At 32.2% G+C, this 16,882-nt stretch overlaps 1 protein-coding gene across 1 annotated transcript in view; it reads left to right on the forward strand.

Moving 5' to 3' along the window:
* LOC123695751 overlaps positions 1–14,524 on the forward strand; it is a 32,046-nt gene extending 17,522 nt beyond the window's left edge. Inside the window, exon 2 of the mRNA XM_045641669.1 lies at positions 13,535–14,524. Within this exon, the coding sequence (XP_045497625.1) occupies positions 13,535–14,111 (577 nt within the window). The 3' untranslated portion in view covers positions 14,112–14,524. The remainder of the gene's footprint in view (positions 1–13,534) is intronic.
* Positions 14,525–16,882: the final 2,358 nt, after the last annotated feature.

A 16,882-nucleotide genomic window follows, 5' to 3' on the forward strand; every position in this document is an offset into this window, starting at 1 on the left:
TTATTTGTATCTACGGCATTATAATCAATTAATGATCAAAATGAAACATGAAGAACAATTATATTGCCATATATTTGTAAGAACTTTTAAATAAGTATATTACTTAAACTGCAGTAAGCAGTTGTACAAAGAGTATATACAGTGTAATATAACCTCTTCTTTGAGTTCATTGTAAAAGAAAATGCTGTACATTTTCGCGTTATCACCCCGTTTGGTCCACCGTCCGCTATCTGGGCAGACATCTCGAAACCAGACGGCAATTTTATCAGATTCCCTTTTAAAAGTATTGTCAAAGCATGTAACTCAAATGTACTTACAATAGAGTCGTTTTTAAGACTCTGAAATGTCGTTTGTATATTAAATCTTAAAAATCACATTTGGTTTGGTAAAGGGGAAATTTAGAAAAATATAAGAGCTTTCAGAAATTTCAAAGTTTTGTTGGAGAATTAATATTAATAGTAGTAGATTATTAAATGAAAGAAACTTTGTAAAGATAGATTGGAGCTCTTTCTGTATAAAATTGAGACATATGTAGATTACATCACATGCAAGTGAAGCCGCATGTTACAGTTTACATTAATTTAAAAAAACTGCATCCGAATGATCAAGATAAAAATATTCTAGGATAGTCTTTTTCTAAATAAATTATGAATCACTTAAAGACCTTAACAGTCTTTCTTTTTTGTTGAAAAGACTTTGCTTATTTTACGTATGTTAGCAATTCTTTGAATAATGTTTGAGTCATGTAAAGAATTTTAACTCTCATTATGCTACTAATTTTATAAATATTTTTATCATGTTTCTACGCGAAATATTTGAAGTAATGTAGAGATTCTGGGATATATCATATATCATAGAAAAAGGGTTTCAACGTTCTTATTAGCACAAATAAAAGAACTTGCTAATTGAAATACATTATTCAATTTAATTGACCGTATTAGGTGTGATAGATTAACAAGCCTCGGTTGTTTCATTTTCTCTATTCTATCTATTCTATTGTATTTTTTTATTTATTTTTAGATTTATTTGTATGTGTGAATGTTTACGTATGTAATAAGCTTTAAAAAGTATGTAAGTATTAGTTCCAAGTACTAGTCCATTTACTTCGTCTAAGATTTAAATTTAAACTCACGTAGGTACATTGAATATTTTCACCCGGAATACATTACCGAAAATCTGTATTCTTGTGCGTTTCAAGTTTAAATTTTCTAACTTTCATGGATTCCCACGATTTTATTTAAATCTTGAATCCGCTTCTTTAATTTAATGTCATTTGTTTAAATGTATGAATAAACTAATAGTTTGCCTTATACTAGGGTTCAGTATAATACAATTTTAAAAAGAAATGAATTTTAGGAACGAAACAAAACAATTAATTAATGTGAAAAATATTGTTGTTTTATTATAATATTTTTATGGGAACCTTATTTAATATCTCCAAAGTCTATGTATCTTCACAGTGACACAAGAAAAATCTAACGTCACCGATCAAGCTAAATTTAAGCAAACCATTAATTATACTCTACCAAAAACACGTTCTAAAAACAGATCCCTTCTTGGCACAGTTGAGTAAAACTGCGAGAAAATGGCTTATTAAAAAGCAAACAGGCAAATGGTTAGCCAAACAGAACTATGTAGGTAAGTGTTTATGTGACAGTGGTATTGGTCATAGGTATCCCGCTAAGGTCAGTGACCTGGGCCACTTAGCGTCACCAAAATAGAAGACTTTGAACACGAATATATGGTTATTACTTATTACCTATGTGACGTTTTAAAGGGTCTTATTAAATACTATCTACTTGGAGACGATGGCTCCGTTTAGAAGGTCCCGTGTCCCCAAGTGGGGTATAAGGGCTAGTATCTATTTTGTGGTAAGGGGCAGATGCATTATATGCTATCTGTTTCACTGATCGATTTTCTTTAGGGACAAGTAGATGATCAGCCTTCTGTGTCCTGCCAGATAGAGACATTTTTTTTTCGTCTCCACCGGGAATCGAACCCAGGAGCACTCGGTGCTACGTTCACGCGTTTATCACTGTATCAATGAGGCGGTCAAGTAAGCAAAGTTGGCTAAAAATTATGTAAATTTTATTCATTAATAACTGATGCTGATGATATCGACCGTGTAAAAGTGATACCGTCACGATTATATAATTATGTTAATCAATGAAACACAAACAAGCACAAACATACCTAACTCAAATAAAACATTTATTTCGTCTATGGTTGAAAACAAAAAAAAACTGTAAAATAATACCTAAGTATTAAAAAAAAATTCGGCCGAAATAATGCGCGGCTGTCAACTAGTTAAGTAGGTAGTGTTTTTTTGACATGTCAACACCTTTGACATAAATGAACAAACAGTTAAACGCATAAATTAACCATTTTAACAAGGCGACAGGATTTTAATTTAAAATGTTGACCCCCTTTTTAAATAAAACTGACAGTAAAATATAGGCAACCTAAGTGAATTTATCTGTAAGTTGTCAACGTTATCCTACCACAAAATGTTTTCAATATTACCTATGCAAAAATCTAAAATGCTGCCAAATTTCGACTGGAAATCTAATCGATGTATGTATATATTCTCCTAATTATAAATATACATAAAATTTTGGTTTCATAAAAAAAAAAACTATAAACGAAGTAATCCTGCACTGGGATCTTAGACTAATAATAATTGGATACCTTACATCTAACTTAACTGAAGTATGTAATCACTACATAGTATAAAACAAAGTCACTTTCTCTGTCCCCATGTACCTTTGTACGCTTAAATTTTACGCCTTACAACGCAACGGATTTTGATGCGGTTTTTGAAGTGAAACTTCTATAACGGGGTTGGAAAAAAATTTTGTGTAACATTTTTTCGTTACGCGTGACATTTTTCCGTTACGCGCCATCTTTTCTTATCCCTACCACGCGTGATTCGACGTGTTTCTGTAAAGTTGCGTAACTATAGTAAATTATTTTTTGAAAAATAAGGTCATAAAGAAGTTTCACTTCTTATACGTGTGTACACTAGTACGCGCGCTCAGATTTTTTTTTAATAGATAGAGTGATTCAAGAGGAAGGTTCTAGTAAGTATATAATTTATTAGGTTTAAGTCAAAGCGGGTGAAGCCGCGGGCGGTAAGCTAGTATTATTACAAATCTAAAAATAACAAATAGGAAAGTTGTAAAACATAATGACAACTACAAAAACTCAGCATCTATTACAACATATTTAAGTATTGACTTTCACTTATCTTTCACTCCATATAGGAATCCAGGAATTATCTAGTACCTAGATAAAAGCTAGGCAATAGATAAAATCATTAGCACAAGCCACTTGGAAAAATATTACTTCTGGTCGTGAGTATCCTGTTTCTTGCTACTGGTTTTAGAGCAAGCTTTTGTTGCAAATGCTATCATTATTAATGTTATTAATAAAAGTACTTTAATAAAATCCTCTGCTTTTCTTTTTGGTTATCGGACAAGTTTGTTATTTCAGATATTAACCTGACACTTTACATTATTTACATTATCATTTTCAACGCGTCAGTTTAGTGTGAAAGAATTAGCAACAAAACATCAATGAAAACAATTAATCGTTTTATTATTTACTAAAAAAAAACTTGAAACAAAAGAGTAAAAATACGCTATTTTACTTATCGCATTAATTAACCCGCCATTGGTGACGTGAATTTGACTTACACCGTTGGTGACCCCGGTCTCACGCACCGGGGTTTTTGACTACGATTTTTTCTGTAATTTACAGTTCATGCTGCTTTTTATTGGGATAGATAAAAATTTTGATGTTTTGTTGTCAATAAAACATAGGTATTTCATAAATCAAATATCTTTTATTAGCATAAGACAATATCTTTGAAATAACTAAAATTTTCAAGTATTTTAACAAAGGTTTTTTAAAACTCAAAAATAAAGCAACAATCTTTATTATTTAACAATAAAATTAGTTTTAGTCAGTCTTATGACATTGAAAACATAAAATGAAGTAACATAAATGGTAATACTTCGACCAAAAAAATAAATATACAATAATAAAATCACTCATCTTCAACAGCCAAACAACTAGAGCAAGTTGGTACCTACTACGTGCGATCTGGTTCGAAATTATCTGGTTCGAAGTCACTTCCAAATTCAATTTCCAATGACGTTTGTAATCTATCCTCATCAGATACTGCTTCTTGCAAAAGAGCCTCGAGACGACGCTGATTTCTTTCGTAAGACATGCTGAGACAATGTTCACAATTTGAACAAAAAACACAGAATTTCTTGTAAAATATCGATCAAATCTAGCAAAACGTTTACTAATAATAGAATTATATGATTAAACTATAAATTACAACAACAGCTTTATCAAAATGAGTAAAATAAAAAAATACACAATAACCATTTGACTTACTTAGTTGGTGACGCCGGTCTCACGCACCGGGTTGGGGCCAAAACTCTGTAACCTGCGCCTGCGTCGCTCTCGCGGGATAGACTAGCGGTAGGGGGCGCAAAATTAGGCAGCTACTCGAAACCACAGTGTAATTCGATAAACGGTGACAAAAATATTTGGGTTTCTTTAACTGCCCGGTCTCACAGACATATAAGGTCACCAATGGCGGGTTAATATTAAAATTATTTATACAAGTACATAACAGGTGACAGTTTGTAACACGAACGCTTGATTTAAGTGTTCCTGCAGGCTCGTTATAAAATTATCTGACATTTACAAGACAGTTACAATAAAGGATAATAGTTTCTCAATCATATATATTTATTGATGCGATGAGAACATTGCGTGTGCACGATGCATTCATTCATGCTAAATTCTTGTTAACCTGTGGTTTTTCGTGTTTGCCGCCAAAACGATGACATAGAAATTGGCGCCAAGTTGTTAACATGGCGATGGATTAATAATTATTGTCAACACACAGAGTAAAAATATTTTCTAAAACGCAAACGTTGTCGGATATCCACTGTTATCACGCATATCATGTTTTTAATAAAACTGCAATTTTCTCAGCACAATATTTCTGTTTTAATCCAAAGGATAGTGTAGTGTGTACATTTTTCTGACAGCTAATTTTAGATACAGCTTTGTTTTCGTATATCCCCTTTTCAAGTGGAAAAAACTTTTTGTGTGCTTTGTTAAAAACTGAATATAGCCTGTGAAGAAAATTCATTATAATTGGCTGAATGTCTAGTCGTTGTATAGATAATCGTAATTCGAGATAAAAAATACATGAGGCAATTAGTAGGACTTGTTAGTGTCAGTTGACTGCATACATATAGGCCTGAATTTAATAAAGTCGGTAATGAACAAGCTGGTGTCCGCAACATTATCAAAGTTTTCGTTTAAGACTGTTTTAGACGACTAGGACTGTCTGAAGTAGGGTGTCATTTGCGATTTTTTTCGATTGCACATGTGATTTTCTTAATTCCATCTTTTTTTTTGGTGAACAAATTTTGATGTAGGATACATCTCGAATAGCTGTAGAAATAATAAAATAGGGTAGACTGTTAAAGATACTGTTTTATTGAGTTGCTTAATTAATATTTAATGATTTTGGTAACATTAATTTGAACGGTTATTACATTATAATAAAATCGATTGCATTAGACCAAACCCTATGTTATAACGCAAAGTGTTGCCAGCATATTTTAAGCTTTAAATAATCTATATCTATCGTTTGTGGATGATTGATGAAGTTTAATATACCTATCTTATAAGAGTGCAAAAGAAAAATACGGATTCTTTGATCGATGGACTATAAAGTATTTATGTGGAGATAAATGGACATACTATAAGAATATAAATAAGCGTGTCTGTTTTTCATTCGCTTTGTATGTGCGTGAAATGGCAGTTTTATTCATTTATTTTATATGTTTCATTGGCTAAGAATTTTTTCAAATGCAGTGTTGTTCTTTTTAAAGAAATGGGAATTATAATAATTTATATTTTGTAAAGAAAGAAATTAGTTTTATTATTGTTCTTTCGCTTATAGCTGAATATTTTCAAGATCATTTCCTAATTTTTTGCCAACCGAGAAAAAGCCTCGATTAGGGATTTATACGTATAATCAAAATCAGATAATCTGTTAGTCAGCAACTATCAATCACTAAGAAAATATTGAGGTCCATCTGAATTACTATTTTGGTCTAGAGCATCTCATTCCAAGATGAAAACTGCATATTCGTAATTAATTATACGCCGTTTAAAGTCAATACACCCTAAACACATTCTCCGCAAGATTTCCCACGTCTCAGTGCATTATTTATTAAGACTTCAAGTAGACGTTAAATAAAACAGCAAAACTCCGGAATCCTCGATACAAACCTTTGTGACATACGTGACTGCGTTCAGTTTCTTTTTTAAATTCTCGTCGCGTCACAACAAGGTATTCACGTAAAATTGCCAGCGTTAAAAATTCTAGACATTGGCGGCGTGTGTAGCAATTTTTATTTGCCTCCATAAAGAAATTCTATTTTTAAACCCGCGCTTTTCTATAAAGTGCTGTTGTCTTTTTTTGTCTCCTTCGATCTTTCTATAAATACAGTACGAAAGAGGTTGTTTAATTTTTATTTTATTTTTATTAGAAACCCATGAGAATGCGACTTTTACATTCAATTAAAGGTATCCATGAGTCTTTAAGTTTGTGTTGTCTAGAATTCGTTTTAAACATATCTTTAAAACATTTTAAATACAATTTTAAACATTATTCGTTTTTACGTTGTTCATGGTTTTTATCCTATATCCAAAGAAATTACTACTTTCATCCGTACTGCAGTACGAAATTAATTTTAAAATTAATTTTTGCGCAGTAATCTCGGATGCGGTTGCACTGTGCAAATTAATAGGCTGTCTTGCCCGCAATTTATAAATCGTCGACAGAATAAGTTTACATGGCCTACGATTTATGGACTATATCTTAGTAGCGTGCTAGTGCAACACTGAAATGTTATATTATAATTTTGTATAGTATTATAATATGTAATAATTTATTAGATAGCTTTACTTGGATCTTTAGCAGTCAGCTGCAGGTTTATAAGAGTTATGATATTATTATTAAGGTACCTATGTATGAAATTTGCCAGTAGATCAAAAAAAAATAGGTAAATAGGTACTTGATTTTCTTTTTCTAAGTGGACTATGTCCATGTATTTTGACCCTAAATTAATAAATTCGTAAAAAGTTATCGCAAGAAGGTTTTTGTGAAATGTGTTATTTTAACGGTACACCATTAAATAATTAGATAGCAATGAATATTTGACACATTCTGAACGCGTAAACGTGCGCGCACGCTCCAAATATCGAAGTAATTCAGTAATTAGTAATTATTATTATTAACGACGACAAAATGGCGTGTCGTTTGTCGCGTGTCGCAAATGTTAACGAGCGTTTTTGTTTGGAGAAAAGCATTTTAGCGGCTTGCTGACTGCTTTAAACGACTGTTAATCTGGGAGTTCGCTGTATATTTTGGGTTGATTTTTTGCTAGTTTTAGTACGTAGCGTTTGGTCATGGTTTGGTTAGAAAGTAGCGTATTTGATAATCCAGATTCCAGACTATAATCTTACTAAACAGAGACTGTCTGTCAAACATTATAAAAAAATTGTTTACCGTATGTGCTAAAAAGAAGCAATTATCAACCCATCCATCCCCACTAATTTTCGTATTTTGTTTAGCGTAAGAAAATACACTAATATATATAATAATACTGAGCTGTCCAGTTAAAATATTAAATATAATTGTATAATAGCTTTAATTCTTATTTATCTTCCGATGGAGACTGGCAACACAGGCTCTATGTTAAAAAAAAGAAAAAAAAATTAAACCCTCGTATCTAAAAATATCGTAATAAAAATAAAATAAGGTAATAATCATAGATTAAAATGTCGTGACGACTTCTCATAAACGTATGCGTGTGCAATAACTGTTATTTACTTTACTCAATACGTATGTAATTTATTTATTATCTGTGACATGAAACCATTAGCGAGATTTGTTTTTTGACAATTATTTTTACAGACTTGTTATTTGGAAATGAACATTAAAGTGATAATTAATTGCTTACTGTTTTCACTTTTATGTTACAAAGAATCTGTATATCTAGAGAAATAAGCAAATTAGATTAGTATTCTTTTTAGTTTTACAGACTTAAATTTCCCTATCTTCCATTTCTTTATCTACCATCACAATTCACACTTTTACTGAACTTAAAGTAACACATTAAATAAATTAGAATTTTCCCCACCCCACATTTGCCTACTCCTATAAGTAATTGTATCTTACCACAAAAAATCTATATATATAAAACTCAAAGGTGACTGATATAGTGATCTATCAACGCACAGTCCAAACCACTGGACGTATCGGGCTGAAATTTGGCATGCAGGTAGATGTCATAACGTAGGCGTCCCCTAAGAAAGGATTTCCCGAAATTCTTGCGGGAACGGGGAAAAACGGGGATGCACGTACAAAGTCGTGGGCGGAAGCTAGTAACCTAAAATGCAAAACAAAATGTCTCTAGAGTTGTTTACATTTAATATAATACCACAGAGAAGAGAGCAGGCGCCATGATTAAATCGCAATTGGCAACACTCGCCTGCGGTTGCGGCGGCAAAAGTGCGAGCACAATAATATAATGAACTAGTATTACTATTAATAATTATTGATGAATTATAGGCACATTGTGTATAATTTTTATCGACTATGAATTTTTTTTAAATGCACAGTTGAGATAAGCCGTCTAGATGTGCTTTGAAAAATTAAATTAATCACATTGTATTATGAAGATGGATTCAACAATATTTAGAGAGAAATAGAGTAAAATAATTTTTTGGAAGTGAAAGGATCATAGTTTAAATAAAATAAGTATCTACATAAAATTTATTTACTTTAAATTCAATAATATAAAATATGTAGCAATTATTATATGTATAGGCATAGGAAACATTAGAAAAAGAGCGTGCCTTATAAGTAATGAAATCACTGGCGGGAAAACTGCAGGGAAAAAAAGATAAAAAGAAAGAGAAGGAAGGTGAATTTGGGGAAGGAAAAAGGACAGTTTTTGTGTGCTATTTAGAATCGAAATCTATACTAATATTATAAAGCTGAAGAGTTTGTTTGTTTGTTTGTTTGTTTGAACGCACTAATCTCGGGAACTACTGGTCCGATTTGAAAAATTATTTCGGTGTTAGATAGCCCATTTATCGAGGAAGGTTATAGGCTATATTTCATCACGATACGGGCAACAGGAGTGGAGCCATGGGGGTGAAACCGCGCGGAGCAGCTAGTAATAGATAAATTGCAAAAAATAGGTCTGACGAAGTCGGTGACACTAGGTAATCGTTAAAAAGCAAGTGTTTGGAAAATATAATTATTAAAAGCTAAAGTATCGTGGCTTTACTGTTTATCGAGTCCAACAGAAGCATAAAAAATCTGCTTTGCCTAAATAAAATTTGGCAGGTACCTACCAAATATTTCATCTTCTTACTTTTAAACTTTTTGCAATAGCAGAAAATAATATACGATAGACATAAATTATTATTAAAACCGCGCATTGCAACTAAGGCCGGATGTAATTTATATGTAAGTATAATCTATTGGTTGCTGCACAATAAAAATTCTCTAGGCTACACGATAGAAAATGAAACTATCTATTTTTTGTATGTACGCAACATCCTTCCCTGAGAAAATCTTACAAAGTAACAAACATCTTCATGATAAACTATCTTGTTAAATAGTCAAGTTATTTTAATAAACTAGTACATGTACATTCTAATTATATCCGACAATGTTGCGTCCATTGCTTTTGAATTAAAAAAAAAAGTTATTGTATCTATGGTAGCGCGGGAAAAAAGTTCAAAATGGCGGGTGCATGTCAAAGCGCACGTTTACGAAACTGCATGCGACATTGCATAGCGCGCTGGGTGCGTTGACCCCGAGTTTTGACCCACGACTCGAGGTCATGCGGTCACCGATGTAAGGGCCCGCCTACACTGTCCTTAGGCCTAATTGACTGGTGAAAAATTTATGAACTTGTCTTTAGGATCCTTTCTATTACACTATTGAAATAACCGTACAGTGTATACGATGCGGAGAGGGTATATTTATTTATGAAGTAATGGTTTAATTTTTAATTGTGAGTTATTTATATATCTTTCCATGCGTCTTGTTTATAAATTTTAAAGTAAAATAAGCGTTTTTTAATAACCTATCATGGTACTCGATAACTTAAATGGTGCACGCAAGAGCAGCCTCAGGCTCCGACCATTATGTTATAATTCTCACAATAAAATCAACTTCACCGTGTAACGGTTACAAAAAAGCATAGATAAATTATGAGAAAATTGCCTGTACATTTATCACTCACTAGTTTTCATATATGGTAACATAGGTATGTAAAATAGGCCCCTATTATCGAGCACGATTAGTGATTACTGATTACATCTCTGCGTAGTTTATCTTGAAGGATTTATCCGTCGCTTTACAAATAGAGAAAATGTGCGGATAATAATCATTAACTGTGGGCTAGAAATATAATTAATTGATAAAGCGCACTTCCTGTGACAGAGAATGCAAATAATAACAGCTGTTATGTTATTTTTATCACGGGTCTGAAAAAAAACTGCGGTTATTTCTACATAGGCTAGATAGAGCTAATGATTTTACACTCAGTTCATTAGACTTCTTTTAGAAGCACTTTCAAAATGTTTATGTTACATATTTTTAACAATTTCTTTTTCTAATTACCACCGATTCGGAAAGCAGTATCTATGGAGAAGAACCGGCAAGAAACTCCATAGTTGCTCTTTTTCTCCATATTTGTTCTTACTATTATAGTAATTTATTATTTAATACCAATAATATCTAATAATTTAACACATATTATTGTTTTACCGTAGAATCTGATCATCTAATACATATTTAAAATAAAGACTGTAATTTAGACGCTCAATTGAAATGTATTTGTTAATAATTATTTTAGACTAAATGAACTGTATTATGCGTAATACATAATATGTTAAAAATAATCTAAAAACAGAACAGACAGCTTTAAATAGAATTTAAGTGTAATAACATGAAATTATTTAAAGCTAAAGTGTTTTATAGATAGCTCGATGCTCACAATTAACTTTTTATTGTTATTAAGGCAATTTGTGGAAGCCATTCCGGAGTAATCGAGGTACAATTATATTAACATGTGTTAACCTGTTGACGTTGCTGAGAATGTGAAGAATGTTGATATGCTAGCAGCTAGTTTGTTCTAAAAATAAATGAATATTTAGAAATTAAACGATTTTAAGACAAAGAACTCCTAATTCTGAACAATGTTCTCCTAATTAGTACTTTCGTATTTTCGTTCATAAGGCTCCTTACCTTATTAATTTTCATTTTCTTCCATATGTTTAAAACATCAATTCTATCCGTATTATTACTTTTGTTACATGCATTTTATGTATTGAACATACAAGAAGTGATATCTATATTTATTGCGCCTGACTAGAACATATCAGAGGCGAGTAAATCCGACATAGCCTAGATATACAGACTTACGAGTTTAGATTAAGTTATATAGGTTTAAGTTACAACAGTTGGTGATAACCTTTAGAGCTTTCGTCTCAAACGTTACTCAAACTCAAACATTTATTTATTCAATTAGACTTCGTCTAGAAGCACTTTTGAATCGACATTACATATTGTTAACATTTACCACCGATTCGGAAAGCAATATCTATTGCTCTATAAATTATAAAGTGTATAAATGTTTAATTAGACATAATGAAATCCTTGTTATCTAAAAATTGATCCTTATTTCAGAAAAAAAGTCCATCAACTATGGCAGTTACTTATAGTTAAGTTCAATGATTACCTAACTCACTTATAGGCAAAAATTGTTATGTTATATTGATTTACTAGCTTTCCGCCCGCGCTTTGTCTAAAACATAATAAATTATATACTATTCCTCTTGAATCCCTCTATCTATTAAAAAAAACCGCATCAAAATCCGTTGCGTAGTTTTAAAGATTTAAGCATACATAGGGACATAGGGACAGAGAAAGCGACTTTGTTTTATACTATGTATAGTGAAGTCACATTATACATGGTTATAATAAAAGTAAATACAACTGCATCATTGTATATAACCAAGTAATTACAACGTGCAAAACAAAAGTTGTCAACAGTAGCTTTGAAAACAATTACATAATATGTGTATGAATATGTAATTGAAAATCAAATCTTATTTTCATAGAGGTTAAATAAAAACTCATACCATCTTGGGACACAGACAATGGCGTATTGTATGGATTTCTGGAATCTTCTGACTTCTCTACATCTCACGACTGCTGACTAATACCAAAGAAGACATAGATAGTAATACTGCTAATAAACTTTACTTTGTTATTTTCCTTTGTCACAGTTAAAATAAAACTATACTAGAAGCTTTTTGTGCGTTGGCAGGCTTAAAAATTATGTTCTTTTGTTTTATTTTTTTATATATAAAAATAAGGTTTAAAAACTTAAACCCTAGACTAATAAAATACGCTCGTAAAATTAAGAAACAAGAAAAAAGTCTCCGCTGATAGCGATTTGTTTAAAGTCGGCACCAAGTTTTCTATGTTATAATAATAAAGAATCTTAAAATTCTTAAAACCTTCAGTCCTTTACTTTGTAGTTTCTAAACCATTTACCAACCAACGTAAAGTCGAAACAACTTCATAGCTTGCTAATTGCTCGCAAGACATTAAACACAAGGCCCCATTTGTTCCCAGAGGTTGTACAGCCAAACAAACAGACTGTCAATGGAACCCCCCGTCGAAACCTGTTAGAGTTGTGCAAATGTTTACATTTTCATAGCCAAGATGTCATGGAGAATGCAATAATTGTGTGGAATTTCGTATCGCTTACACTGTATTTCTGTTATGTGAATACAATGTTTATGACGATGTTAAAAACTATATACCTAAGCGTAAAAATCAATTGTGTTTATTAGTGTAACTTATTTTGCTGGGCTGTAAAGCTTTGCCAGTATTATTAATTTACCCAGATTTATTGTATTCATGGCAATTTTATGTTTTACATGTAGATTATTAGAGGTACAATAAATTATTACAATTTTATAGTATTCGGTTTCTAAGTACAGAATTTTGTACTCAGGTATTTTTAATTTCACTAACAATATATAATATTTCTTTGAATAGCGAGTAAGTGCGGGCGTGTTTGTATGCCCGTTTGAGTATCGTTGACCTGATCTTCATATCACTCCGTTGGTTATCCATGAGAAAAAAATTTCATTATTTAGTACAGTTCTTCTTACTCATTTTAAATTTTGATTGAACAAAGGACAATAAAAATAGTAAAGATCGTACTCATATAAGTAATACGTCATAGTTAATTAATTGAAAAAAAAAATTTAAATATAGTCTAGAGCGCAACATCTCTATACATAATATTATAATCACCTACCAATCAACAACAAATGAACCTTTGAACACTTACACTTTTAAACATAACTAACCTCAACCTTATTGTTACAGATCAGCAATCCTGCTACTCGCAGTAGCAGCTACATGTGCTGCGCCAGCATCCAACAACAACCTGACAGAGGACAAAAAGGAGCCGACCACGCACGAGCTCCTCAGTTCCCTGGGGCTCAAGAAGCTAAGAGTACCCGCTGCTCACCACAGGAAGAGACTAGCAGAACAGGGCAGGCGACATGGAACAGGCGACTCCAGGATGTACGTCATCAAATTACCCCCAAACATGAACTATTATAGTAACATAGACCCCGCGCCAGCCGCAGCCAGGACTCTGCCGCTACAAATGACAAGCAATGGTAAACCAGCCAGGGTCTACCACTGGAACCTACCAGTTCTCCATAAGCTTGCGAAGAACAGACCACAAGCAAGGCTCAATGATGATAATATTGTAGACGTGGAGAGCACACCCACCTGGCCGAAAAGACACCCGAATTCAATAGAAGCAATGGCGTATTACGTTCCCGCGAAGAAACCGTCTTTCAGGAAGTATTATTCGGGGAATGGAAAACCTAAATCTTTCTACGTTCTGGAGAAGAACAAGAGTGCCGTGGAGTATCACAAGCTATTGCCGTAATTTCATATGTAAATGTCAAACTTGTATTGGATCGCTTATATATTGCTAATATTTGTAATTTAGGACGTTTGGCTAAATCGAAATATTCCAAAAATTCATCGAAAAGCTTATCGTGTTTTGAAAGATCAAAATTTCATTTTTATTGTTTATTAATATTTACAAAATATGTATGACATGAAAATTAAAATATCATAACCATCGCTTTAATCGTTTATAATTAAAGTGTTAAACTGTATCTGATCGTAACTGCATTTATTTTAATTTTTCTGTTATCCTAATTTAAATCTCTTAGGTTTTTAAAACATTCAGTGAATAACGTATTCGCCAAAAGATAGGGCAGATGCTAATTGCCATTCAGCCTTGTTTCATTTGAGTTAAGACGTTGGGACATGCATTTATATGTGTCACAGATTATTATACAAGTGATAACTGCGTTAAAAACAACCGACTTCAAACTTGCACTTGCAAAATTTACAAATACCTACATACAAAAATGCTCATAAAATAAAAACTACTAGGCCTATCCGAATAAAATTTTTATGGGACCAATTCGACACCATCCCGCATCGAACAAAAAAAGAATCACGTAAATCGGTTCAGAAACCTCGGAGTAATCGGTGTACATACATAAAAAAAAAAAAAAAAAATATACCGGCCGAATTGATAACCTCCTCCTTTTTTTTGAAGTCGGTTAAAAACCGGCGACTCACTTACTTGTAGCAGGGGCAATATTGGAATTGCACCCTTAATGGCTCCTTAATTTTGATGTGTATAGGCAAGCATGGGCAATTTAGAGAACTGAAATTGCTTCTACCGCCTTCCTGAGATTGTTCCAATATTGCCCCATGCGGCAGTTGAGTAGCCGGCTTAACTTGACTTTATAAAGCTAGTTTCCTGACAATTTGTACATAATCGCTAACATAGATTTAGGTAACATAGGTGCTTCAAAATAATTAATGAAGACTGCGATACGAATTTAAATTATTATCAATTACTTAGCATAAGAAATAACTCGACATCTATCATTATTAAGTTCGCATGCATCATGTGCTTAAGACGCCTATTTACTTATATAAACAATGTACTTTTAAATGTAACCAAATAGGACGAATCATTTTATTATTTTTACTAATTTTGGAAAGTGTATAAACACTATTATTGAAATATATTCATTTAATTGTATTGGCTTAAGCTCAAGTATTTGCATTTAAATGTTATAATGTAATGGGGGGAGTCCTTTCAGCGAAGCGGAGTAAAATTGGTTTGCAAGATCAAATTTTTCATGTATTTGCAATTATATGACGCTTCTAGAAAAAATAATCAATACACTTCAAGATATTTCCTAAAAAGTGTGCTAATTTGTTACACAACCACGTGTATTTTGTTCGATCATATAAAATCATAAAAATAGGCTAAAATAAAGATCGAAAACGAATTATTTATTAATGAAATTTCTGATTTTGGAAATAATTTTTATATAAGGATATGTATTTTGATGTACTGCAGAAAACGTGCTAAATTTTGGTTTTCTACTGAAGCCCTGTAATTATTAAATACATATTATATCTCAGAACTTAACGTTGCCCAGCGTTTTCTTTACAAACCGCGCTGCCCGCTACCCCGCCAGTCCTGATCAGGCGCTTGCTAACGTAGGACCTGTGTCAAATTATCTCCGCTCGATTTTAAGTTTTGAGTAAAGATAAATTATTGAAAATGGGTAACAAAACAAACAAAATTCGGAAGAAAGCAGTGTCAGTATCACAAAAAAGGACAGGAAAAGAGAACTAGTATGTAAATTGAGTAATATGATAAAAACGTAGTTACTTGATGCCACAGAATAAAAATATCAGTTGGTCATAAAGTTTCACCTCGTATGCTTTTATTTCAAAACGATAAAAGCTGCGTTACTGTGAAATAAGAGTTTAGTTTATAATAATTTGTTTTATATATATAATACTAGTGGTCCGCCCCGGCTTCGCCCGTGGTACATATTTCGCAATAAAAGGTAGCCTATGCCTTTTCTCGGGTATCAAAATATCTCTATACCAAATTTCATGCAAATTGGTTCAGTAGTTTAGGCGTGATTGAGTAACAGACAGACAGACAGAGTTACGTTCGCATTTATAATATTAGTATGGATTATTATTACGTAATTGGTGTATTATTTGCATAATTTTGGGGTATAATTATTAATTACAGTTGTTTATTTTAAGGAAAAAAACAATAATGATTATTTGTTAAAAAATAATTGATAATAGTCAAATAATAATGATTATTGACTAATAATAATTATTAATCACTACAGTAAAAGTTCCTTATTGGCGGGGTATATGTTCCATAAAATATATGCCTCGAATACAGAAACCGTGAATACGGAATGGTAATTATTATATGGGATTATAGGTTCTACGTTATACGTTCCTAGGTGACGATTGAGATTTTTTTCGTGTCTCATTTTTTTTAGTTGACATTATAAATTTATAAACTAGGAAGAGTGCAGTAGACGTTACTCGATCACAATTATTTTTGTAACGAATGTGAAAGACGAAACCTATAAAACACGCAAAGCGGCTTTTACTATAAACGGAACTACATTTAAAAATATACTTTATTTATTGAGTTATAAGATTGCTTCCATTCTGTTTATTTACATTCTCAAAAACATCAATCGCGGCAAAGGCGGCTTGCGACAAAGGCGGCTTGGGTCAAAGGCCTCGGCGATATCATTAATTAACAACATAATATTATGTACTTTAGGCTAACTTGTAATA

This window comes from Colias croceus, chromosome 11 (assembly GCF_905220415.1).
Source record: "Colias croceus chromosome 11, ilColCroc2.1".
Taxonomy (NCBI): Eukaryota; Metazoa; Arthropoda; class Insecta; order Lepidoptera; family Pieridae; genus Colias; species Colias croceus.